The sequence below is a fragment of the Glycine soja genome, chromosome 19 (assembly GCF_004193775.1).
Source record: "Glycine soja cultivar W05 chromosome 19, ASM419377v2, whole genome shotgun sequence".
Lineage (NCBI taxonomy): Eukaryota > Viridiplantae > Streptophyta > Magnoliopsida > Fabales > Fabaceae > Glycine > Glycine soja.
In genome coordinates this window covers 37,823,489-37,849,313 of record NC_041020.1, presented here as the reverse complement: position 1 = coordinate 37,849,313, position 25,825 = coordinate 37,823,489, and the positions used below count along the sequence as shown (strand labels likewise).

General features: G+C 38.5%; 1 protein-coding gene across 5 annotated transcripts; it reads left to right on the top strand.

The window, feature by feature from the left end:
* Positions 1 to 952: 952 nt before the first annotated feature.
* Positions 953 to 25,431, top strand: LOC114399925 (regulation of nuclear pre-mRNA domain-containing protein 1A-like). 5 transcript variants are annotated; one of them, XM_028362151.1, is made up of 9 exons: positions 974 to 1,118; positions 2,083 to 2,190; positions 2,806 to 2,922; positions 15,400 to 15,647; positions 16,653 to 16,805; positions 16,910 to 17,066; positions 21,488 to 21,645; positions 21,719 to 21,754; positions 23,733 to 25,431. In XM_028362151.1, the coding sequence occupies exons 3-9, from the start codon at positions 2,844 to 2,846 to the stop codon at positions 24,501 to 24,503; spliced, it is 1,602 nt and encodes a 533-aa protein (XP_028217952.1). In that variant the 5' UTR covers positions 974 to 1,118; positions 2,083 to 2,190; positions 2,806 to 2,843; the 3' UTR covers positions 24,504 to 25,431. The 5 variants fall into 5 exon arrangements, with proteins under 5 accessions (XP_028217953.1, XP_028217949.1, XP_028217952.1 ...); XM_028362150.1 differs by having other exon boundaries at positions 976 to 1,173; XM_028362152.1 differs by lacking the exon at positions 2,083 to 2,190 and having other exon boundaries at positions 953 to 1,118; positions 21,488 to 21,627.
* The last annotated feature ends 394 nt before the right edge of the window (positions 25,432 to 25,825 follow it).

The following is a 25,825-nucleotide window of genomic DNA, read 5'->3' as shown; positions in this document are numbered from 1 at the left end:
TTGATCCGGCCTGCATACTTCAACCCACACTTTGATCCAGCCCACCTGACCCTGGTGTCGATCCATGCACCCACCCACCCCACCCTGTCCTTGATCTATTTTGTTGCAAGTGATGTTGTTTTTGAATTTGTGTTGTTGTTGGATTTGGGATGGTGACCGGGATGGGCAAATCTACATTGTTTTTGGTACTGGGGATGAGTTAACAACGAAAATATGATTTTGATGTTGCATAATATACAACGAAATTGTTTTTCCATTAAACATAAAGGGGGTGAAATAAATAAAGCAACATAAATGCTTCTATGCAACAAAATTGTATTTTTGTTGTTTTATGTTTTTCAATCCATGTGTGCAATACGATTCTGTTGTAATATTTCCATTGAAAAGATATTTTCAGAATTTTATTTTTAAAAAATCTCCCTGAGTCTGCCTATAGCCTATTAAAGACTTTTATTTTGTCTCGACCTGACCTTTTTAAAAGCCTAGCCTGAGCTGATAGTCTTTTTCGCATTAAATCTTTAATATTCTGGAGTAGGAGGAACGTAATAATAAAGTTAAAGGAAAATGAAACATTAACAGGAATAAAAAAGTCAATAAAAATAATAAGAAATATAAAGAGACACATTATTCACACTTAAATTGTAATTAAAGTCTTACTTGATTATAGGAATAGAAGTTATGGAACTGTAATATATAATCAAGGTCTGTTAGTTTCAAAAATAAAATTAATTGTACCCAAAAAATAATATATATATATACTGGTCTATCAGACTTATAAGGCTTTTTAATAAACCTAAACCTGACCTATTTAATTTAATAGACTTTTAAAAAAGCTTGAACCTAACATTTTAATTGAATAGAAAAAGGTTAAACCTAACATTTTAATTAAATAGATCAAGTTAAAGTCAGACTTTATGTAGGTCAGATCGTAGACCATGTGTTCTCACCCCTAGGCAATAGCAAAGTGGGCCGCGGTAATAGAGCAATAAGCTCGGGAAAAATAAAAAAGAACAATCCAAAAGAAAAACAAAATCACAACGTCAGAAGCTCCCCTCTCTCGGCGGAGGCGACGGCGGCCGTGCACGGCGGTGGTTCACCTTCTACACTCCTCTCATCTCGTAAGTCTTTCGGATCTATCGACGCGTAGAGAAACTCCCCTCCTCGCTCTTCATGGTGCTTCGCTTCACTTTATTTATTTATCTATCGCATATTAGGTTTCGAGCTCTTAAACCTAGTGGAATTGACAAAGTATCGATTTAGGGTTCCTGTATGGTCAGTGTTATGTTATATGTAATGTATTCGCATGCCGAATAAAATTATTGCATTCTGATTCCAAGTGCAGTAAGACAAAGAACTGTTTTTCTATCATTTGTGAGTCTCAATTGCTTTGTTCAGTTCAGAAATGGTGATTATTTATTGACTTTTTTACCCCTTTAGTTGTGGTTGTGGGTGTGCTTTGTTGGGTGGTTTGTACTTTGTAGACTGTAGTTGTAGTTGATAGGGTTTTACTAGGGCGTGAGAGTGAGATTGTAGGAGGTTTTGGCATCTTACTCTTGCAGTGTGTAGGTTGCAAAATCTCATTTCTGGAAGAGTGAATAGTGTTGCACTGAATTTGTGAATATTCTTTCCCTTGTTCCTCCTAATTTTCCTCCCCTCATATCTTTAGTTGCATGCCGGATTTTGTCATTCTCTCTTGTATGTTGAAGTTCCCAGTGGTAATGGTGGTAATGCCTGACGTTGAGCTATGTTAAGTGCCATGATCCTGGTCCAAACAGCTAATGGTTTTGAAGTACCGATAATCGGAATGCTTCTTTTAATTAATTAATATTTTACAGCAGGTTGATGTGTTAATCTTGGTGAAACGTTCTTGTCCAGAAATCTTCTTTGTTATGGAATATGGATTTCTTTTGCGGATCCTTGTTGGGGTTGCTTAGAGGCTATAGGAGATTACGAGGGAATTTTAGAGTTAAATGGTTTGTCTATAGACATGGTTGACAATAGAACATTATGGTGTCATTTGATTCATATAGCCAATTTCATCTAGTAGGAAAAGAGGCTTAATTGTTGTTGTTGTTGAAGCAGGGCATAAGTAAAGAACCATCTGTTTATTGAAATGATTGATCTGGCTGGTAAATGTCTGCTGGGTTGTTCTTTGGAGGCAATTCACTAAATGCTACCATCTTATTAAGGGCAAGTCCGGTTTACAACTTTACATCTGTTGGCAATTGGTCTAATAAGTTACATGATTCTCCAGATTCATCATTCACGTAACTGTTAGGAAATTGAATTTACTGTCCTTCACTAGTATTAAATGTAATTAAATATTGAACCAATATAAATATATTGCTTGCTGAGTACTTCTTCATGAGGAGAGTTAAGGAACTGACTTACAATGTAGATAGGAAGAGATATATCCGGTCTAGTCAATTTGATATAATTCATTGGTTCTCTCTTTGCCCATCTTGTTCTCAATTTGGTATTGGATGATTTTATTGGTTACTCTTTGGTTTACTATGCTAATGAGAGTTTCAAGGGAGTTGCCATTTAATTTATGCATAGGGATAGAGAAACTTTGCCGTATCCCCTATTATTATTATTATTTCTGTCTTGTAGTTTTACTTTCTCTCCTTTTTGTGTAATATTTTTTTTAAAATAAATGAAAACCCAATGAAACAGATGGATAAATGTATGATGATGATTGTCTTTCCTTCATGATTGATTTATTTGATTTTGATTATGCATTTTTGATTCAATCTATACATCAAGTCCGGTCTTTAATTGATATCCCATTTGGGTAAATTATAGGAAACTCTCCAGGATATGTGAAACTTGTCAAAAGCAGTATGAGCAACAACATATTTGATGGACAGTTGTTAGCCGAGAAGTTGTTGAAACTTAACAATTCACAACAAAGCATTGAATGTATCCATCACTAGTCCCTCTTTTCTTTATTGTTTATGTTTTTAATGACATTCTTCTGTTTGGTTTTTTCTGCATTATCAGGTTTCCTATAGTACCAATAGACCGTTTATGTCTATAAACTTTCTATGGCATGATTTGTTCATTACATGAAATGCAATTACAACACTTAACTGTGGCTTTTATGGATTTAGAAAAATAGATGTAAAGAAATATGACCTATATCATCTTGATGTAATATCAGTTTTTGCTTGAGTTGAAATGTTGCCTATGTAGAGTTAACATTCATTTTTGAATGAGTAAGATATGTGTAAAATTTTGGCAGACAATGGACGTGATGTTACTATGCTACAGTTTTGACTTACAGTACCTAATATATTTTTTTGCACAGCAAAAATCTGATATTATTAATAATTAATCAGTACTAGGTGTACTGAAGTATAACGAAATATACACAGGCAGAACTCTGCCAGCCCCACCTACATAAGATATAACCACAATAAGTGGATACCCATACAGCAAAAGAAAACCCCTATGACATTTCGTCCTTTAAGCTAGTAGACCATTGATTAAAATGTGTATGGAAGTCTTTCTCCATGCAGTTGATCCAAGACCAAGTGTGAAACAAAGCTTTGTCCATGACTTTTTCAGTGCTGAAATTCTGGTTGTGAAACACCAAGGCATTTCTATGCTTCCAAATAGTCATGGATAGAGCTATCCAGAAAGCTTCCCATCGCTTGTCTACATTGCTTTTCCCACTCCATTGAGAGAATTGCAGAAAATGACTTTTGGGTTCAATAGAGAAAGGACCCACCCTATTAACCCATCTCATACTCTCCCACCAAAGATGTCTAGTTTTCCTGCAAGAGTACATGATATGGCCAGCAGTTTCCTCTTCCTGTTCACAAAGAGGGCAGCACCACATGTCTCCTCCTTAGATTATCCCTAGTAGGTAGTCTGTTCTTGAATAATCTCCAAGAGAAATCACTTGCTCTTGGGGGGATTTTCAGTCTCCAAATAATCTTGGAAGTGCTGTCTTCCATAATAGAATTGCCCTCATATGTGCTTAGTCACTCAGATAACTGTTGCACCAATTGGTAAATTGAGAGATGAGGGTTAGAGAGAGAAACAGAGACAGAGACAGAGATGGAGAGAGAAACAGAGAACGAGAGGGAGAGAGAGATCGAGAGAGACACAGAGACAGAGAGAGAGTCAAAGAGAAAGGGAGTGAAAGAAGAAGAGAGGGAGTCTGTGCGAGAGAGAGGCCGTTCGAGTGCCAGAGACCTGAAAAGGAACCAATATGGAAGGGTTCGATACAGATTGAGTAAGGAGAGTAGGGGGAGAAGATGTCAAGTCATGGTTGAAAGAAATTTCACCAGAGAAGATGACAATCACAGAGTCATTGATAATAAACACCAGGAGGATCCTTGGATTGAAGTGGGAGGTAGGAGGAAGGCTTGGCGACAGACAAAAACTGAACAAGGAGCTGGTTCACGTAGACAGAGAGAAATTTATGTATACCCGACAAGCGGAAAACACAGACCCCAATCATGGAGGAGTAAAAAGGACATAACTTCCTTTTATTTCTCTCATTTCCCAGATTCCGTTAGTGAGTCATATCTCTAGAAGTTATTCCAGGAATGGGAAAATGTATGGGAGGTTTTCGTACCTAAGTCAAAGAACAAACAAGGCCACAGATACGGCTTTGTTCGTTTTAAAGGCGTAGAGGAAGAAGGTAGATTGGAGAGACAACTCGACAATAACATATACATAGAAGGTATGAAGATGTTTGTTAACAAACCAAAGTTCCAAAGAGGAGGAAAAAGAGACATCCAGAACCCGGCGGGAGACGGTAACGGAGTTAGGAAGAAACTCATGATCCCCATGGAACCCAATCAACCGAGACCCAATAGTATGCCATCCACCAGCCTGAAATCCTACCCGGAAGTTGTTAAGTGCAATCCAGCGATGAAAGAGAAGGAGACTGTGGTGCCTTTGTCGGGGAAGAATAGTTTAGAACCTCCTGCTGCATCTGTAACTCTTCACACTTCAAAGGAGAACAATAAATGGCTGGACCAAGCTTGGGTGGGTCGTATAAAAAACAGAGGTATGTTTGAGAGGGTGGTGGAAGAGGTTCAGGAGGTGGTCGGAGAGGAGGTCAAGGTATCCTACTGGGGGGACGACATGATTATCCTTTATGACATGGATGAAGTCAAAGCAGGAAAGATCAATCTCAGAGAACAAACTAATGGAGAGACACCCTTATACTCAATCCAGAAATGGACGCCGGCGATGAAGCCCGAATTCCGCTTAATATGGATTCACATATGGGGTGTTCCCTTGGAGGTATGGGATGCGGAACAATTTGCGATTTTGTTATCGACATATGGAGAACTTATCGAGCTCGATGAGGAGACGGCGGATCGTTCGAGACTCGACGTCGCGCGGGTACTGTTGCGTACGAAGGAGAAGCCATTCTTCTCCAAATCAATGGTGGTTACGGTGAATGGTACAGAGCATCAGCTGGTTTTGAAGGAGGACATGCCTCGTCTTAAAGGAAAATGGCAACGGCGACCGGAAACGGAGATTCTTCCGCCATCGCCGTTCACAACGGCGGTGGAGGACTCCGACGACGTCATGACAGCTTCTACTCCCGACGGAGCTTCGTCCAACTGCTTCAGGGACAGACGCCGCCGACGGTGGACCAGGGCCATCAACCTTTGGCGCACGGAGTCTGAAGCTCACTCTGAAGATGACGTGTCGCTTCATCGTTCGGAGGCGCCTTCTGCTGTGGGTCTGTTGCCTCTCCCCGCGCGACACGTGGACTACAACGGTCCCCTCCATAGCCCTTTGCATGGACATGGAATGCTGGAACGTAGGGACTCCTCCCTTGGCCAACAGCAGATGCTACTTGAGGAAAAAGCAGGTGAAGGTCCCAATGAAGTTGACTCTGGTAAAGGGGCTGACCTTTGGGTCTTACAGCATGATCCAAAGGATATTAACTCAGTGTCATACCCTCTGGTCAAACCAAATTCAAATCTCTCAAATAAAGAGACATTTGAATTAAACAACCCCGTTCAGAAAAAGGAAAATAATGAGGTGCTGCAGGAATTGGGCCTGATTACTAATGGCCCAACATCAAAAGGAGAGGAAACTGTCCTCAACTTAAAAGTCTATTCTAGAAGAAAGGAGGGTGTAGGAAGAAATTTTTTGGCCCATATAAACAGCAACTTTGTTTCAAAGGCCAAAAGGGACGACAACAAGCCATATTCCCTGGATCTTGCAGAAAATGACACGATTAATAAGAATGATGACATGGCAGGGGGTGTACAGGTAGCTGAGGTGGATCCAATTCAGCACCAGCACTGTCTCAGCCCTATTCTCTCCAGCAGTTTCAACAAAGTTCTTTTAGAAAATGAGGAAGATTTCCATCTTGAATTAGCCAGAGAATTGGGCCTATCTTTTGAAGAGCATAAACACAGTTCTGTAAACATGAAGATTGATAAGGTTGCTAGTGAACATACAGCAGATTTAACGGCTGTGTTGGGAAAGGATAATATTGACTCATGAATATTTTATCCTTTAATTCTAGAGGGTTGGGTAGTGGTGTCAAGTGGTCAGCCATCAGAAAACTGACCTTGACCAACAATCTTGATATTCTATGTATCCAAGAAACAAAAATGGAAGTCATTGATAGGAGGATATGTCAGTATTTATGGGATGACTGTAATGTTGCTTCGGAATGTGCCCCTTCAATTAATGCTGGTGGTGGCCTCCTTTGCATCTGGAATAATGATTCTTTTTCAGTTGATAGAAAGGTAGTGGGGGCAGGATTTATTTTGTTGGAAGGAATGTGGAACAAAGACAATAAGAGGGTCTCCATAATCAATGTGTATGCTCCCCGTGACATCCATAGGAAGAGGCAGCAATGGGATGAAATTTTGCATCTGAAGACATCCTCTCAAGAAGGTCTATGGTGTGTAGTAGGTGACTTCAACTCTATAAGGCACCAAGATGAGAGAGTAAGTGCAGCTCAGTTTGTGGGTCCTGACCCTAGCATCTCTGAATTCAATTCTTGGATTTCAGAGATGGCTTTAGAGGAGGTTAGGTCCATTGGAAGGAAATTCACTTGGTTCAGACCCAATGGCAGTGCTATGAGCAGATTGGACAGGTTCCTCTTGTCTGATGAGTGGTTACTGCAATGGCCAGATTCAACTCAGTTTGTGCTTGATAGGGATTATTCTGATCACTGCCCTATCCTCTTGAAGTCAAAGATCATTGATTGGGGGCCAAAACCTTTTAAGGTTATGGATTGGTGGTTGAAGGACAAGGGGTTCCAGCATCTAGTGGAGCAGAAATGGGGCAATTATCACCCTCCTGGATGGGGAGGCTTTGTCCTGAATCACAAAATAAAACTCCTTAAACAGAGTATAAAGAGTTGGAGTATGTCAAATGGGGAAGCTAATGCTAGAAAAGTCCAGAATATTAAAAAGGAGCTGAATGATTTGGAGACTGGCCTAATTGATAGAGTTCCATCTCAAGAGGAAGTGATCCTTAAGAAATCCCTTCAAGGTCAATTGTGGGATGCAACTTATACTTATGAATCTATGCTGAGACAAAAGGCTAGAGTAAAGTGGTTAAAAGAAGGGGACAACAACTCTACCTATTTTCATAGATTGATCAACCATAGAAGAAGAAAAAATGCCATTCAAGGTATCTCCATAGATGGTGTGTGGGTACATGAACCCTGCACTGTTAAAAATGCAGCTATCCTTTATTTCAAGGACAAATTCTCAGAGGAAGTACCTAGTAGACCAACCCTGGATGGTGTCCAGTTCTCTACTCTTGATTCAACAGATAAAGAAAGCCTTGTGACTAGATTTTCTGAAGTGGAGATCAAATCAGCAGTTTGGGATTGTGGGGGGGACAAAAGCCCTGGTCCGGATGGGCTAAATTTCAACTTCATTAAGCATTTTTTGGAGATTTTGAAACCAGACTTCATCAGGTTTATGGATGAATTCTACATCAATGGTTCCTTCCCCAAAGGAACTAATGCTTCATTCATAGCCCTCATCCCAAAGCTTAATGACCCTCAATCTTTTAATGATTATATACCCATCTCCCTCATAGGGTGCGTCTATAAAATCGTGGCTAAAGTTCTGGCCAAGAGGCTGGCCCTTGTACTACCTCATCTTATAGATGAAAGACAGACAGCTTTCATGAAAGGAAGACACATTCTGCATGGTGTCTTGATTGCTAATGAGGTTATAGTTGAGGCTAAGGCTAGAAATAAACCTTGCATGGTTTTCAAAGCAGATTTTGAAAAGGCGTATGATTCGGTTTCTTGGGGTTTTCTCGACTACATGCTCATGAGGATGGGCTTTTGTGATAGGTAGAGGAAATGGATTAATGGTTGTCTGTCTACTGCAACCATATCCATTTTAATTAATGGAAGTCCTTCTAAGGAATTTGCTCCTAAGAGAGGTCTAAGGCAAGGTGATCCCCTTGCACCCCTTCTCTTCAATATTGTAGTGGAAGGCCTCACAGGTTTGATGAGATCAGCTGTGTCCAAGAATCTTTTCAGCAGCTATCAAGTTGGAAATTTAAAAGAGGAAGTGAACATCCTCCAATATGCTGATGATACCCTGTTTTTTGGAGATGCCACTCAGCACAATGTTAGAACTTTAAAATGCATTCTGAGGTGCTTTGAAAAGGTTTCTGGCCTCAAGATAAATTACTCTAAAAGCCATCTTGGCTGTCTGGGCAAAACTGGAAGTTGGTGCAGGGCTGCAGCTCAATTCCTTAACTACAGTCACATGGATTTTCCTTTTTCTTATCTCGGAATTCCAATAGGGGTGTCCTTAAAGAGCTGGAGTGTGTGACAGCCTATTATAAGGAAGTTTGAAGACAAACTTGCAAAATGGAAGCAAAGAAGCCTATCTATGGGGGGCAGAATCACTCTCATTAACTCAGTTTTAGCTGCCTTACCTATCTATCTTCTATCTTTTTTCAAGATTCCCAAAAAAGTGGTGCACAAGATTGTCTCCATTCAGAGAAAATTTCTTTGGGGAGGTCAGCAAGATTTCTTGGGTGAAGTGGGGTACAGTTTGCCTCCCCAAGAGCAAAGGGGGCCTAGGGATCAAAGATTTACCCATCTTTAATGAGGCTTTACTTGGCAAATGGGGGTGGGAGCTGGCCAATAACCACAACCAGCCCTGGGCTAGAATTTTAATCTCCAAATATGGTGGGTGGAAAGAGCTGATCACTGGTGGAAAGAGTAAATTCCACTCTCAATGGTGGCAAGACTTAAAGGGTATCTTCCAGCAGCAGCACACCAACTGTTTTGTTGATAACCTCAAGTGGAGGGTGGGATGTGGCACCAAAATCAGTTTCTGGAAGGACAAAATGGCTGGGGGATAATTATAATCTTCAAACAAAATATCCTACTCTATTTTTAATAAGCAATCAGCAGACCTCTTCAAGTCAGGCAATGGAAGCTAACATGGAGAAGGAACTTTTTTGACCATGAAATTGACATGGTAGTTGATTTTCTAGCTGACATCGAGTCAGGCAACATCAATCACTCCAGCAGGGATTTCCTTTGTTGGAAGCCTGATCCTAATGGCCTATATTCCACAAGGTCTGCATACAAAGTGTTGCAGGAGGCTCATGATAATGCTAATGAGGACAGGGTTCTTAAGATCATGTGGAGTCTGAAAATTCCCCCAAGAGCTAGTGCTTTTTCATGGAGATTATTCAAGAACAGGCTCCCTACTAGGGATAATCTCAGAAGGAGGCAAGTGACATTGCATACATATAGCTGTCCTTAATGTGACCTTTAAGAGGAATCTGTCAATCATCTTTTATTCAACTGTTCCAAGACTAGGAGTCTCTGGTGGGAGCCTATGAGATGGGTTAATAGAGTGGGTCCTTTCCCCACTGACCCAAAGAATCACTTTCTGCAATTCTCTCAGTGGAATAGACCAAGCTGCACAGCCAAGAGATGGGAATTTCTCTGGATAGCTCTGTCATTGTCCATTTGGCATCACAGAAATGGCATGATTTTCAATAATCAGCCTTTCAATCCAGAAAAGGTCATGGATGAGGCATTATTCCACACCTGGTCGTGGCTTAAGTGTGTGGAGAAGGGTTTCCAATCGCATTTTAATTTCTGGTCAACTAATCTGAAGGAGGCTTTTTCTTAAAGGGGATGGGTTTGCTTTGTATTATGTCCTATCTACCGATTCTCCCTAGTGGGGTTTAGGCTTTTTATGCCTTGTATTCATAACTGTATTTTCAGTACACCTAGTACTGAATTTCATATATAATATATTTGACTTTTGCTGTGCAAAAAAAAAAGAATTGCCCTCATCTTTGAGGAGGTTGTAGGCTGACTTTGTGGAGTAATGACCAACAGGATCATCCCCCCATATGAGAGAGTCCCGATTTGAAGATTGGATCTGAACAGCCTCAATGTCAGCCATGAATGTTGCCACCATATCAATTTCATGGTCAAAGAAGTGTCTCCTCCGTTGAATCTTCCACTCCCATCTACCACCAATTAAGAGGCCCATTGAGTTGATAGTATGATTCTGTTGAGTGCTCACTTGATATAGGGTTGGGTACTTATCTTGAAGACTTAAATCATCCTCCCTCCATTTGTCTTTCCAGAACTTAATTCTGGACCCATCGCCCACCTTCCACTTCAAGTTATTGAAGATGCAATTTCTATGATGATGTTGTTGGAAAACATATCTTAAATCCTTCCACCAAGGAGAAAAGTCAGCTCTATTTCTGCCATAGCATAATGCATTCCATCCTCCATATTTGGACATTAATATTCTGGCCGAAAGCTGATCTTGATTATTTGCCAATTCCCAACCCCATTTACCAAGCAAGGCCTCGTTAAACTTGGACAAGTCTTTAATCCCAAGCCCCCCTTTGTTCTTGGGAAGGCATATAGTATCCCAATTTATCCAAGCAATCTTGGCTACCTCAGAACCTCCTCCCCAAAGAAAGTTTCTCTGAATTGAGACTAACTTATTGACCACTTTTTTAGGGACTCTAAAGAAGGACAGCAGATAAATGGGAAGAGCTGTTAATACAGAATTAATGAGTGTTATCCTTCCTCCCATGGAAAGACATTTCTGCTTCCATTTACTAAGTTTGGACTCAAACTTGCTAATGATAGGCTGCCACACATTCCAGCTTCTAGATGTTGTCCCCACTGGAATTCCAAGGTAGGAAAAGGGGATATCCAGCTGACCACAGTGGAGAAAAAGTGCTGCCTCCCTGCACCAAGACTCTGATTTCCCCATGCACCCAAATTGGCTTTTGGCATAATTAATTTTGAGACCAGACACCATCTCAAAGATTCTGAGGACAGATTTGAGGACTCTAATATTATCCGTAGTTGCAGATCCAAAAAACAGCGTATCATCTGCATATTGCAGAATATTAATCTCCTCCTTTTGACTCCCCACTTGATAACTGTGAAACAAGTTCTTAGAAATTGCTGTCCTCATCAACCCAGTGAAGCCTTCAGCTACTATGTTAAAAAGGAAAGGGGCAAGGGGATCACCCTGCCTTAACCCTCTCTGCGGTACAAACTCCGAAGTGGGGATGCCATTAATTAGAATGGATATGGTTGCACTAGACAAACATCCATATATCCATTGTCTCCATTTTTCACAAAAACCCATCCTCATCATCATATAATTTAAAAAACCCCAAGAGACCGAATCATATGCTTTTTCAAAATTCACTTTGAAGATCAAACAAGGATTCTTTTTAGATTTGGCTTCAGCTATAACCTCATTAGCAATCATCACCCCGTGGAGGATATGCCTTCCTTTCAAGATAGCTGTTTGCCTTTCATCTATTAGATGAGGTAAGACACGAGCCAGCCTAGTAGCCAAGATTTTGGACACTATTTTATAGGCACACCCTATAAGAGAGATGGGCCTATAATCATTAAGAGTCTGAGGGTTAGTGGTCTTGGATATGAGGGCTATGAATGAGGCATTGCTTCCTTTGGGGAATCTGCCATTGATGTAGAATTCATCCAGGAACCTAGTAAAATCAGGTTTTAGAGTCTCCCAAAACTGCTTTATAAAATTGAAATTAAAGCCATCAGGACCAGGGCTTTTATCTCCTCCACAAGCCCACACTGCTGATTTAATTTCTCCTTCAGGGAATCTAGCAATAAGGCATTCCTTGTCTCCTTGGCCAAGGGAAGAGAAGTGTACTCCATCCAGAGTTGGCCTATTTGGATTCTGTTCTGAGAATCTATATTTGAAGTGGTTTAAAACTGCAGACTTAACTCTGTTAGGCTCTTGGACCCATTCACCTGCAATAAGCAGACCTTGAATAGCATTAACCCTCTTTCTGTGATTGATCAATCTGTGGAAATAAGCAGAGTTTCTATCCCCTTCTCTTATCCACTTCACTCTTGATTTTTGCCTCAGCATGGATTCATAAGCAAGTGCTGCAGTCCAAAGCTGTTCCTGCAGAGATTTCTTAAGCTCCACCTCAGCTTGAGATAAAATTGAAGCATTGCCACCAGCCTCCAAAGCATTCAGCTCTTTTTTTAAATTCTGAATTTTAGAAGCAGTAATAACACCATTTTGTGAGCTCCACTGCCTTATACAACCTTTAATGAACTTCAGTTTCATCTTTAAGGCATAACCACCCCACCCACTAGGGTGATAATTGCCCCATCTGTGAGACACCATCTTCTGAAAATCTTTGTCCTTCAGCCACCAGTCCATTATCTTAAAAGGTTTAGGCCCCCAATCAATGGTTCTAGACCTTAAAAGAATGGGGCAATGATCAGAAAAATCTCTATCAAGCACAAATTGTGTAGAATCTGGCCATTGGGACAGCCATTCATCAGATAGGAGAAACCTGTCCAATCTACTCATGACAGTTCCATTAGGTCTATACCATGTGAAATTCCTTCCAACAGACCTAACTTCCTCTAAGGCCATATCAGAAATCCAAGAATTAAATTCAGAGGTGCTAGTGAAGTTCCCCACTGACTGAGATGAGCTGATCCTCTCATGCTGGTGTCTTATAGAGTTAAAATCACCCACTACACACCAAGGGCCATCTTGAAGAGAAGATCTAAGAAGTTTAATCTCATCCCACTGCTCTCTCTTTCCCTGCAAATCACAGGGAGCATAGACATTAGTGATACAGACCCTTTTGTTTTCTTTCATCCACGTTCCTTCCAGCAAAATATATCCTCTATCCACTACCCTTCTATCCACCACAAAAGAGTCATTATCCCATATACACAGAAGTCCTCCAGCTGCACTAATAGAAGGGACAAACTCCCAAGATACATTATCATCCCCCCACAAATATTGACAGAAAGTTTTGTCTATGGACTCCTTTTTAGTTTCCTGTATGCAGAGTATGTCAACATTGTTGGCCAAGGTTAGCTTCCTAATGGCTGACCTCTTGATGCCATTGCCCAGCCCTCTAGAATTGAAGGACAATATATTCATGTTTCAATCTGCTTCATTCCCATCAGACCTGCTAGTTCATTGTAACAGCTACTAATGTTGTCTTCATTCATCACTTTTTCCTTACTGTTATTAGTCTTAGTATAAGACACCCCCAAGTCTCTAGCAATTGCCATGTGAAGGGCTTCCTCATTGTCAGAACTAAAACCACTACTAGTGGCATGGCTGTGGGATGGGTATTGCTGCTTAGGAGTCAGCCCCACTGGGTCTGAGATGTTGAAATCCCTCCCCTCCCGGGCCTCCTTATTTTGGTTGTTCGATTTGCATGGAAGGGTAGGGCTAAGCTGAGGTTGAGCCAGAATTGTGTCCAGAGTGGCTATGGCTGGTTCGGGTTGGGCATCAGTCTCTCAATGGGTTGCTGGTATATCCCCAGGGTCCGAAATAGTTATCTCCCCCTCTTTTCTGGTGGCACCTGATGTGGGTTGTAAAATTTTTTGGGCCTTGTATTTTCCTTTACCACCCTCCTTTCTTCTAGCATAGACTTGAACATTTTCTGCTGCACCTCCTTTTGGGAACGGGCCCTTATAAGCTCTTGTTATGATTATGTCAAAAATGCCCCCATACCCTTAACCCTTGTATTTACTTGTTTACAGAAGTGCCGTGAGAAATATTTCCTAAATGATTGATTTTTAATTTATTGTTGGGAAGCTGGTATTTTGGGTCTTAAGTAACTCTCTCTGTCTCTGATCAGATCATAGGAGGGATTGTTGCATCATATATTATTCAGTTGTTTCAGCATCCTTGCTTGTGTTCATAGGTGACGGAACATTGCAGCAGCTATTGAAGCATTCTTTATTGAGGCTTCAACAGGAAGCCTTTCTGTGATAATATTTGGCAAAGATTTTCTATATATGATGGTACTGTTTGTTTCATTTGAAATAAAAACAGGTGAAGTCTTTTGCACCTCTGACTTTTTTTTAACCCTTATTAAGTACTACCTATAGTCCTTTATATAAGAAACAAATGGGTGCATTTTTTTGTTCCTAATTATAAGAAACAGAGACCCATTTTCAAATGTATTAATTATTAATTTCCTTTTATACCCTTAGTTTATTGTGAAATCTATTAATGAAACATCCATTCATTTCCCATGCCAGTGGATGCATTCATTGATCTATTAATTGCTTAAGCCATTGGTGGAAAAAAATTATTCCTTGAATTACGAGTAGTGTCATTAAATATAACTACCATTTAATTCTATGGGTGTTTCTGAAATAAATTAAAATTTATGACATTAATTAAAATGAACTAACTTAACTATTTTCATTGGTCTTGATGAATTATTTGTTTTATTTATTGGACCGGAGGTAGTATTAAGCAAGATAATTTCTAACAAGAAACAAAGAAGTAGAGACTGAAGAAGCAATGTAATGAAGAAAAATTTGCAAGTACAGACAATGACAGTATTTGTCAACTGAAACTGAAGTAAAGGGTGGGGTGGGGGGAACGGGATGAAAAAATTCTGAAACTGAGGAAGAGATGAGTATGAAACAAGAGGATAGTGAGTGCCATAAAACAACTAAAGCAACAAAACAAAGGAAACCAACAAATGATCCATCTTGTCTCTTTGCATATCCCTAAGAGACCTCCCCCAATAAGAGACAGTGAGTACAGAGAATGAGAAGCCGGACAACTTGTTTAGAAATTTGTTTGAGATGTATGTTGCTACCTGTCTGTACCAGAAATTATCAATAGGCTAGTTACATTTTAACCTGTTGGCAAATGATAATAGCATTTTGCTCAATTTTCTTCACTAGCTGAATAATTTTTTTAAAAAGTAATATTTGTTTTAATTACTTTTTTCAGCTTAAAAATATATATAGTCAGTTAACTTGGTTAGATTTGATTGTGATTTCAATCTTATTTCTTTCATACCATTCCCCCTTCCTCTTTTTAGTTCTCTATTAGTGAGATTGGTATTGCTATCTGTATTTCTTAAGCAATCATTCAGCACTGTCCCATTGGTGTATTTCTCACCGGAAGAGAGCTAAAGAAATAGTTGAAACTTGGGATAAATTGTTCAATGCTTCCCAGAAAGAGCAGCGTATCTCTTTTCTATACTTGGCTAATGACATCTTGCAAAATAGTAGGCGAAAGGGCAGTGAGTTTGTCAATGAATTCTGGAAAGTTCTCCCAGCAGCTCTCAGGCATGTTTATGAAAGTGGTGATGAAAATGGAAGGAAAGCAGTGACCAGACTAGTAAGTCTCATTTCCAGTTTTTACAAATTCTGTGAATTAATTGTATTACTATCACAGAATAATTATTGTCTTAAACTTCATACTATGTTTATATTGTAATGGCGTTGAATAGTGGGTGCCTGGCTTGGGTGATATCTTATTGTCCCTTTCTCTTTTTCTCGACATTTCCCCTTTTATTAGAATGAGTACACATAACTGAATGGATATAGCTCTGAAAGTTAAAACGTTCCCGGTTGAAGTATCTACTTCTCTATACTGTGCTGCAGTTTTTTATTCATTGTTGTTATTGGTATAGATTTCTCCTGCAATCACAATGTTTCCATTTCCGTTGACATCAATTTATCTAGCGATTCATGTATTGTATCAGTGCTTCCTACATTGTCATACATAGTAATGAAAGTGTCTTGTTCAGTCATGTCAGGGGTTTTTGTGTGTGTATTCCGAAAACAGCCTCTTTGCATATGCAAGGGTAAGGCTGCGTACAATATCCCTCCCCCATACCTTCGCATAGCGAAGAGCCTCTGGGCAATGGGGTACGAAGTTTTTTATTCTTAATCTTTGAATCAATTTTAGTGTAATATATGCAATCTTTATATGCTACTCCGGAGAAAAATGATGTATTAGAAAATCCACTTTTGTGGTGAGTGAGATGAGGCTAAACTGCGCGGTTCCTTTTGTAGAGATCCATTTTGGTCAGCTAAGTTACTAATATATCTAGAATACCTTAGTCTCGGTGTCTAGATATCAGGATGTATATCCCTATGTACTAGTACCTCTGGTACTTTTGATCATTGATATATATATATATATATATATATATATAATATTTAGTTTTGCTGATCAAAAAAAAAAAAAAACCATTATTCTCTGAGGTTTTTTTTTTTTTCAATCTTGTGTCATTTGCCTTATCAATTAGTATTTTTCTAACCTGATCTTTCATTCTTTTTCTTTCCTTTTGGGTTGAATCTTTTTTGGGGTTGGTGTGTTGGGTTGAATTTTGAATAGGTTGACATATGGGAAGAGAGGAAGGTTTTTGGTTCACGAGGTCAAGGTCTTAAGGATGACGTAATGGGCAAGAATCCCCTTCCATCTGCAAGCAATGGAAAGAGTTCAAATTCTATCAAGACAGTGAAGAGGGATGCCCACTCAGTGAGAATAGTAAGCAAGTTGTGGTCACTGTCTGATGTTTGATCTGTTGCCTATTTGATGTTTTGATGTGTCTGATTTTTAGATGTGTCAATACTTGGTCATCTTCATTGCAGAAACTGGCTGTTGGGTGTTTGCCAGAGAAAATACTAACAGCATTTCAGCCTGTTCTTGATGAACATCTTAATGAGAAAGATGCTTTAAACAACTGCAGTGCTGCTGTGCGCGAAGTGGGTAAAGTTGTGGAAGATGTTGAAAATACATTGGCTCATGGTAAGAGGATTGCTAGAGGGACTTGATCATTTCTTCCTGCTACTCTCGCTTGACTGAAGCAAACATTTTTATGTCATGGATGGAAAATATTTAAATTATTTAGCATCAATTATATGATGATGAATCCTTTTTTTTTTCTCTCTTTCTAGGTGTAACTTCTGCAGGTCTAATTGTAGATGGTTTTGGAGGGATGGTTATTATGACTGAAACACTAATTTTAAAATGTAAAAGAGGAGTACTAGAAACACACTCTCTAACGCATACCTTCAAACACACTCTCTAATTGGCTAAAATTTATTTAAAATTACAAAATCAGGAGGGAGAAACATTAAATATTATGTGGGACCCACCATATTGTCATTTTCAATAAATTCCAACCAATAAGAGAGAGTGTGCTCAAAAGAGTGTGTTCCTAGCATTTCTCAATGTAAAAATATTATGCAATGGTCAGAAAATTTGAATTCTTATGTCATACTTGGTTGTGACCGAAATAAGTGGGATTAATAGAGAATCAAACAAATAAAAAATAATAGGTCTTATAGGATATCCGTTTGTATATTTGGTATGGTCAAGAATGGAATGACTTTTCCCTTTTATCACCAAATTTGGTGGTGGCATTGGCGGTGGTAGAGGTTAGTGGCTATAGTAGCAATGTTGATGGTGGTGGCTCGGGCATGTGTTGATGACAGTGGAAGTGGGGATGGGTATTATGTTATTTTTAAAAGCCTACAACATGATGTGTACTTCTAATTAAGTCAATCCTTGATGGAATGTTTGAATTATGTCAATTTAAAAACCTTTGAACATGAGGTATATTGGTAATTGAATCGATCCTCAATGGAGTAGCCCTAGTCTAGGGTGTTTACCATTACCATAGTAGTTAATAAAATTACTTTTAATTTATTCTCTTTTATATTCCCGTCACACTTGGGATGTGTTTGGGAGTTGAGTTTTGGGAGGGAAAGGGAGGAGAAAATATTTTATTTTTTTAGATCAGAGATGTTTGTATAAATAAAAAAGATCTACACATTAAGTTAATGCTTGTTTAGAAACTGATATTATTGATTTCATAAGAGAAAATACAATTGGCTCTAATGAATCTCTGAGCACTAACAGATATTTATAGAGCAGAGATTCTAACTAACTATGTAACTAACTGACAGTTGTAAACAGCTATACTAACTAACTAGAGGTTACAGAGTAGCTTAGAATTAATCCATGATGAAAGTAAAGACGAATTCCAGCACTGAAGCCAAATATAGAAGTTTAGCTGCTGCTACAGTTGATATCCTCTGGATTCAGACTCTCCTTCAGGAACTTGCTGTTGCTTTGTGACAATTCAAGCGCAGTGCAGCTAGCTCATAACCCAATTCTACATGCTAGAACCAAACACATGGAGTTGGATGTGTTTTTTGTAAGAGAAAGGGTCCTCACCAAGCAGCTAGATCCCTGGGACAGACCAGTGGGTAGATCTACTTACCAAGCCCTTGTCTTCTACTAGGTTTACCTATTTGAGTTCCAAACTCAATGTAGTAGAGCTACCTTTGGTTTCTCAGCTCCATTGAGTTTGCCGCGCCGGGGGGGGGGGGGGGGGGGGTGTAAGTGTATATGAGTAACTAACTCTGGTTAGTTTTTATAACTGTAGTCAATTGACAGTTAGCTCTAGTTAGTTTTCAGTTACAACTGAATCTCAGCAATATAAATACTGCTCTTGTAAGAGATCTCAGTGGCTTTGTATTTTCTCCTACATCAATAATAGAAATCCCTCTTCTCTGCTTTTCTCCTATCTTCTCTACACCAAGTATACACAGAATTAGGCACTTTATTATTACAATTAGAAGCAGAAACAATGTTTATACAGGGGGGAACAGCAGCTGAGTAGAGCTTGAGACTAGGAAATTTATACAAGTCATTAGGTCCAACATCAATCCTGAGATTTGACAAAACAACAGTTAGCATGAAACTCAAAGAAGACATGATTATCATGAGCAAATTTGCTTACACTTTGAAGTTTTTAGTGATTTGAGGAACGTGAAGCATATGCTTAAGATCAAGACTAATATTAGGATTATAAGGAGAAGGGAAACTAGAATGACCAGATGCTGAAATTTTCAGACCTTGTCCGTTAGCAATAAAAAATTGGTCAGGACCCTCAAAAGGTGAGTTTTGCTGAATATTCTGAGAATTGTTGGTCACATGAAATGAAGCTCCAGAATCTGGAAACCAAGAGGATTAAGAAGTAGCATCAGAATTGGCTACCATAGCTTCAGGAGGTCGATTTCCAGAATTCTGAGTCCTGAGTTATTGTTTTGCTGCTGTGAATTCCAGTTAGAACTAGATGAGTTGTTCCAATTCTGATTTTGCTGCTGAGAGTGCCAATTGGAGCTAGAGGAGTTGTTCCAATTCTGATTCTGGTTGAGATCAGTTCGAATGATTATCATGGCCATTGTTGCTATTGTTGGAGGCCTGATACTGAGGATTGAATCAGTTGTAACATGTGAGAGCATTGTGATTGTACTTAAAACACACTTGACATTGGACCGAGCTTCGACCACCGCGGCCACCACTACGACCACCACCACGCTTGTAGCCACCTCCACCTTGATTATTACGACCACCAGAAACCCTAGAATCAGAGGAATACTGGTTTGCATATGTCATATTGGTATTAGAGGAAGAATTAGAGCCAGAATCATCATCAGTTATGGATTGCGAAGAGTTTCCATGATTAAGATTCACTGATGCAGCGAAGGAATTGCTCAATGAGCTGAGTTTGACATGTTTTTTGAAGACACAGTTCTTGCGCAAGGATTAAACCTTCAGCTTCTTCAATGGAGATATGTGGAAGACAACTCTCTATGAGAACAATAACAAAATCGAAATCCCTGGGAAGACCTTCAAGAATGGTGTCCATGTGCTCACAATAGGTTGCAGCATCACCAACTGAAACAAGACATCAACAATCATCTTGATCTTGCCGAGATATTCCAACACTAATCGATTTTCGAGATAGGTATGACGAAGTTCAGATTGAAGTTGCCTCGCCTTCGTCTGAGTCTGATGATGAAAATAGGCATGGATTTTGTCCCAAACTTGATATGAGTGCAGCAATCCAAGAACTCGAGTAAGCATTGAGCTCGAGAGAGTAGACCGGAGCCAAACAAGAAAAAATTTGTTCTGCTTCTACCATAGCGAGAATTGAGGATTGAGGTGATCTAGATCGTGATCAGCGTCAAAAAGATATCGCGGAGGGATTTGAGGACTAGTGACAAAATTGTTGAATCCAAGCATAGTGATCGTGGGCTGAATTTGCTGTTTCCACATCAAAATTATTTTATCGTTGAGCTTTTTGGTGATTTGTTTTGAGAAATTCGTCATAGGAAGTGACGTAGAAGAAACATCTTGATTCATCGGTACAGAGGTGACTGAAGTTGGAGTTCTGGTCGCTGGAATCGTCTCACCACCGGTTGTGGAAGCCATGAAAAAAATCAGAAAGCTCTAGATACCATGTTGAGAAACTGATATTATTGATTTCATAAGAAAAATACAATTGGCTCAAATGAATCTTTGAGCACTAACAGATATTTATAGAGCAGAGATTCTAACTATGTAACTAACTGACAACTGTACGCAGCTGTACTAACTAACTAGAAGTTAACTCTAACTAGTAGAGTTAACTTATGGAGTATACACTCACAATGCTGATCTATCATTTCATTTCTTTTTATTATTTTAAAAAATTAAATTAGAGAATTTTTATTAAAAATAACAAAATTACTGTCCATTCTCTTTCCCTCCAAAATCTAATTATCTCATTACCAAAAAAAAATCTAATTCTCAAGCATACTTTTAGTGGACAAAATTTAGCCTCGAGGTATGCCTAATATGAATAAAGTGATAGGATCCATTGTCAATACATAGTTGCTTCATAGTACGACACTGAAGAGAGCTGTAAAATTGCGGGGCTTACTTGTGCATTCATTAAGATGGACCAAATTTTCTACTGTAAATTGTGTCTATTGACCAAACATTGATCTTAAATTCTTTTGTGTTTTTGCCTATATTTCTTGTATCAGTCTTGTCCTCCTGTAGCCTGTGCCTTTTGGACATCCATCAGTGGTGGCCAAGAGTTATTCTTTTTTAAGGATTACAAGTATGGATACCTTGCGAGTGTTGGATTATGAATATGGATTTTCTCATGAGTGTATTGTCATAATTGCCATAGAACAGGTACAGATTGTGTTGGTATATTGTATTTACCTGATTTTTAGGGCATTTGAAGACTTTCATGGCCAATTCTACATGCTGACTCTTCTGTACTTCAAGCTTTGCAGTATAGCTTTTGCATATTTCTATTGCAATAATGAAGTGATACTTTATTAAATTTGGTTATTTGGACAATTGGTTGGATATCACATCAGGAAACCAGTTGGAATCTACTTTGGTGAATGACTTACAGGAGCAGGAAAAAAAGCTTAAACAATATATGGAGCAACTTGAAAATGGGGAGGCTGCAAGGGCTTCATTGCTTTCTCAGCTTAAACATGCACTTCAGGAACAAGTACAGTTGTTTCTACAAGTATGCTTATGTTAAAAAAAGAAAAACTAAAACTGATAACTGCTTACTAATCTAAAATCTAAATCTTTTTCAGGAATCAAGGCAAGAGCTTGTTCACACCCAGTTGCTAGTAAGATCAACCTTTCTTTAATCTGTGTCTTTGCCCATTCTCCGTGTCTTTAACACTATTGGTTTTTCCTAATTTTAATAATTTCGAGTGTTTGTTGCCACTTAATAACATCCACTTTGAGTATTCTTCAGATTTCCATCTTGTTTGATCAGTATATTACACTGATTAAGAAACAGGTGAACTTTTGTTTAATTTTCAACAGAAGATATCTTGTCAATAGATTTCATTGATATGGTCAAATTGGTCGCTAAAATAACATAAAACAATTAATATATAATTTGATCTGTAAAAATGGAAACTCGTGCTGATTTGGTTCTTGAAAGTTTTCATCTTTGATTTACAACTTGACAACTTGGCAGGGTAAACTTTGTTAAGCGATAGATACAGCCAGATGTTTAAAAAGTGTATTATTGTGTTATTCCTGTGTGCAAGAGATGATGAAAAATGCATATACTTATGTGTGCCTATTGAACCAATCTATCTAAATTCTACTCTTGATATAAATACATGGCAGAATACCCTATTTGGTCCCTGAAAGTGTATGTCGCCTTCAATTTAGCCCCTGAATATTAGTAAATTAAAAGAAGTCCCTGAAAGTAGCTTCATCTTTCACATTTGTCCTTCATTTCAGATAGGTCCGTGCATGTTATCATTAAATGCAATTTGGTCCCTGTATATTATAATTAAAATGCAATTTAGTCTAGATATCCAAGGACTGAATTGCATTTTAATGATAACATGCAAAGACCTATCTGAAACAAAAGACGAATGTGAAAGTTAAAGTTATTTTCAGGGATTTTTTAAAATTTTTTTATTAACACTTGGACCAAATTGAAGGCGGCATACACTTTCAGGGACCCAACAAGGTATTCTGCCCAAATACATTAACAAACTTATTATCAGTTTGACACTTTTGAGGACCAGTCCGTATATAAATGTGCCCTTTCAGGGACTAAAGCAACACAAGTTGCTACTTTTAGAGACCAAATTGTAAAATAACTGAAACAGAAAATGTGTCTTAATCAATTTGAATATTTTCCTATGAGCTTATTATTATTTGAGTAAGTGGCTCATGAAGTTAGTTTTGGCTTCCTAGTTCCTTTGTAAAAAAAAATAAAAATGAAGGACCACATTTGTTTGGGCTATAAACTTTTGTTTTTAAACCTTTGATCAACTAGTCTTCCTTTTTGCATATATTTTATCTCCCACAATTGTTTGAGGTCTTTGTTCTGCTAGTTTTGAAACTTTTCTTGTTCAATTATTGTTTAGTCTTTATTTCTGAAATATATGATTATATTGCCTACAATACATTCAATGAGATGGCCACTTCATGAATGTTTAATATACGTCTGACATACGGATTATTAGTGTTTCCTTATTTCAAAAGACAAGCATGTTATTCCATTTCTATTATTGAATTAAATTCCAGTAATGTGGTTTGTGAAGAGTTAAAGGAAGCAACATACACCCAAATTGGCACTCAACGTATTTTACTTCTTTCCAAGAAAGCAGTTGTAGTTTGAAACCATTGTTTAAGAACCTATTTTTCACTGTTTGTAGATAAATCAATAAAAAAATAATAATAGTAGCTGGTTCTTTAACACCTGATAAGGAGCTGCTTAAATTTTCACTTCACATGCAACATAACTTCCAAGTATTCAGTGCATTGCACAAAGGACTAAAACCAAAAATAGGATATTCTATAGAGACCAAATTGTTATTTAAGCCATTATTAATTCGTAAGAATCTGTATCTAAAATTTAAAAGAAGTTAATAACGACATGTCATTCTCTAAGATAGAGCACACTAGGAGATTAAATTCCTCTCAAAAGGGTGTATTTTAGTTTATGAGTTTATATGTGATATCTCCCCAGATTTTGCGTATATTGGATGATTAAATGCGTAAAGTTTTGCATCTGTTTCAACTGATTCCACATGTATTTGATTTATACAAATTGATGGTTTTAATGTTGTGAAGGTTGCACGAGGCCAGATCGAAAAAGTTGTTGGTATCAGGAAGCAGCTTAACCAAGCAGCAGAAGCCACAGATCCATCTCAGCCTACTTCTGTTCAATCTTCTGTATCATATGCTCCTTTCCAAACTACTGAAGATGATAACAAGAAGGCAGCAGCAGCTGCCGTTGCTGCTAAGCTTGCTGCCTCTGCATCCTCTGCCCAGATGCTTACATCCGTTCTTTCTTCTCTTGTTGCGGAAGAAGCTGCCTCCTTGAATGGTAGCTTAAATTCTACAGGATTTTCATCAGTATTACCTATTTTCAACCCAGAGAAAAGACCCAAACTTGAAAAACCAACGCCTGCTCATGATGTTAGCAATTATGATATGGCCAACTCTCCCTTTTATGCCACTATGCAACAGCCACCAGTGCCTAATGTACCACTTACACTGCCAGTTGGCATGCAAACCGTATCTCAAGCCAATCAATTACAAGTTGCATTTGCTTCACCTCCCCCTCCCCTGCCTCATTCTTCGGCATATCAACCATCAAACCAATATGTCCAATCAACTGGTTTGATGGCTGGGGGAATTCCTTATGGATACGGGTCAAATAGCCTGCCACCTCCACCTCCACCTCCTTTGCCTCCACACGTGACAATAGGTTTATCAATGCCTGGCCCTCAACCAGCGCAGCAGCAACAGCAGTCTCCACCGGGATTTTACAGGCCACCTGGCATAGGGTTTTATGGGCAAAGCCACCTATCAACACCACCACCAGTACCTAGGCAGTGAGCATTATTTCAAGATCATCAGCCAACATTGTTGCAAAACCTTGTAGCATGTTCCTCTGGGAAATTGCTGTGAAAGCTGAGGATTTTCCAGCAGGCTGTGTAATAATGTAAATTGTTATAGAATTAGATGTGGCCAGAATTCATCTGTAGCCTTGTACAACCCTGCCCTTTTTTTTTTGCCTACTGCCTAAAGTCTGAGTGGTAGGTTTTGACATCATAATGATACTTGAGATCTACTTCAGCAGTGTCAACTGTTAAAAGAAAGCACCTCGTTGGCCCTTAAATAATTCTGAAACATCACGGAGCCTTTGTTATGGTGCATGTGGACATCTTGTTTCTATGAAGCTGCCTGTGGGGATAAACATTAGCAGATGGTGTTATTCCCCTCTTGATGAATTTTCAGAGCTTCACCTTGCTCACAATCTGGGAGGTTGAATGTTAATGTAGATTAATACCAATTGACAAAATATTGATATTTTTTACCTGCTAGTGTCTGGATAGTGTGTTAGGATCTTTATTCATGCAAGAGAAATGCAATGTAATACACTCTTTTAATATTCTCTGCATGATACCCTCTGTCTTATTAGGTGAAATTCATGTGAATCTCACTAAATATGTTAGTCAATTTTCCATTTGGTGGATCCCATTTCTAAACTCGTGAGACTCATGAATTTCAACTAATAGAATAGAATGTGTTAAAAAGAGAATGTTAGATAGTGTGCTTGTAGTCCTCTTTTTTATACAGAGGCTTTTGAGGTTTTCTTTTGACGGAAAAACACTTAACCTCCGGGACATAACATCTGTTAGTTCTTTTAAATAAACGTGATCATAGTTCGGATCATGAACTCACCTGAACTATTGTTACAGATAAAATTATGCGTTACAACTTACAATATGGAAGTTTCCGTGAAGTGACTGTTGATTGAGAACCTTACAAAGTGTTGTATGGATCACAACCCTAACTGGAAATGTCACATGTAAGTTTTGATCAAGATTGAAGTTGAAAAATAAATAAATAAGGATTTGATTCTAAAATAAGGGAAGTGTATTTTACTATTTGGTTTTACCACGAGCTTTTATTGTTTTCAATTTAATTTAAAGTGTCAAAATCTATGTACAGCAATTTTCTGCAAGTAACTTGTGATTTGTCTGTTGCTTGTAAAGAAATTTTTCAATGTTCTTAGGATATAGCTTTCCAACTCAATCAGCATTCTTGGCTATGCTATAAGTTACATATTTATTTTATATAATTAAAATTTATAATAAATATTTAAAATATATAAATTATATAATAACTAAAATTTGCAATAAAAATTATTTTTA

Bases quoted from the DNA above. Each gene is read 5' to 3' on its own strand.
- LOC114399925 (XM_028362148.1), top strand. From the start codon at position 2,844: ATGAGCAACAACATATTTGATGGACAGTTGTTAGCCGAGAAGTTGTTG. The intron at 15,648-16,652 runs GTAAGTCTCATT...AATTTTGAATAG, and splicing joins GGAAAGCAGTGACCAGACTA to GTTGACATATGGGAAGAGAG. The intron at 21,646-21,718 runs GTATGCTTATGT...AATCTTTTTCAG, and splicing joins AAGTACAGTTGTTTCTACAA to GAATCAAGGCAAGAGCTTGT.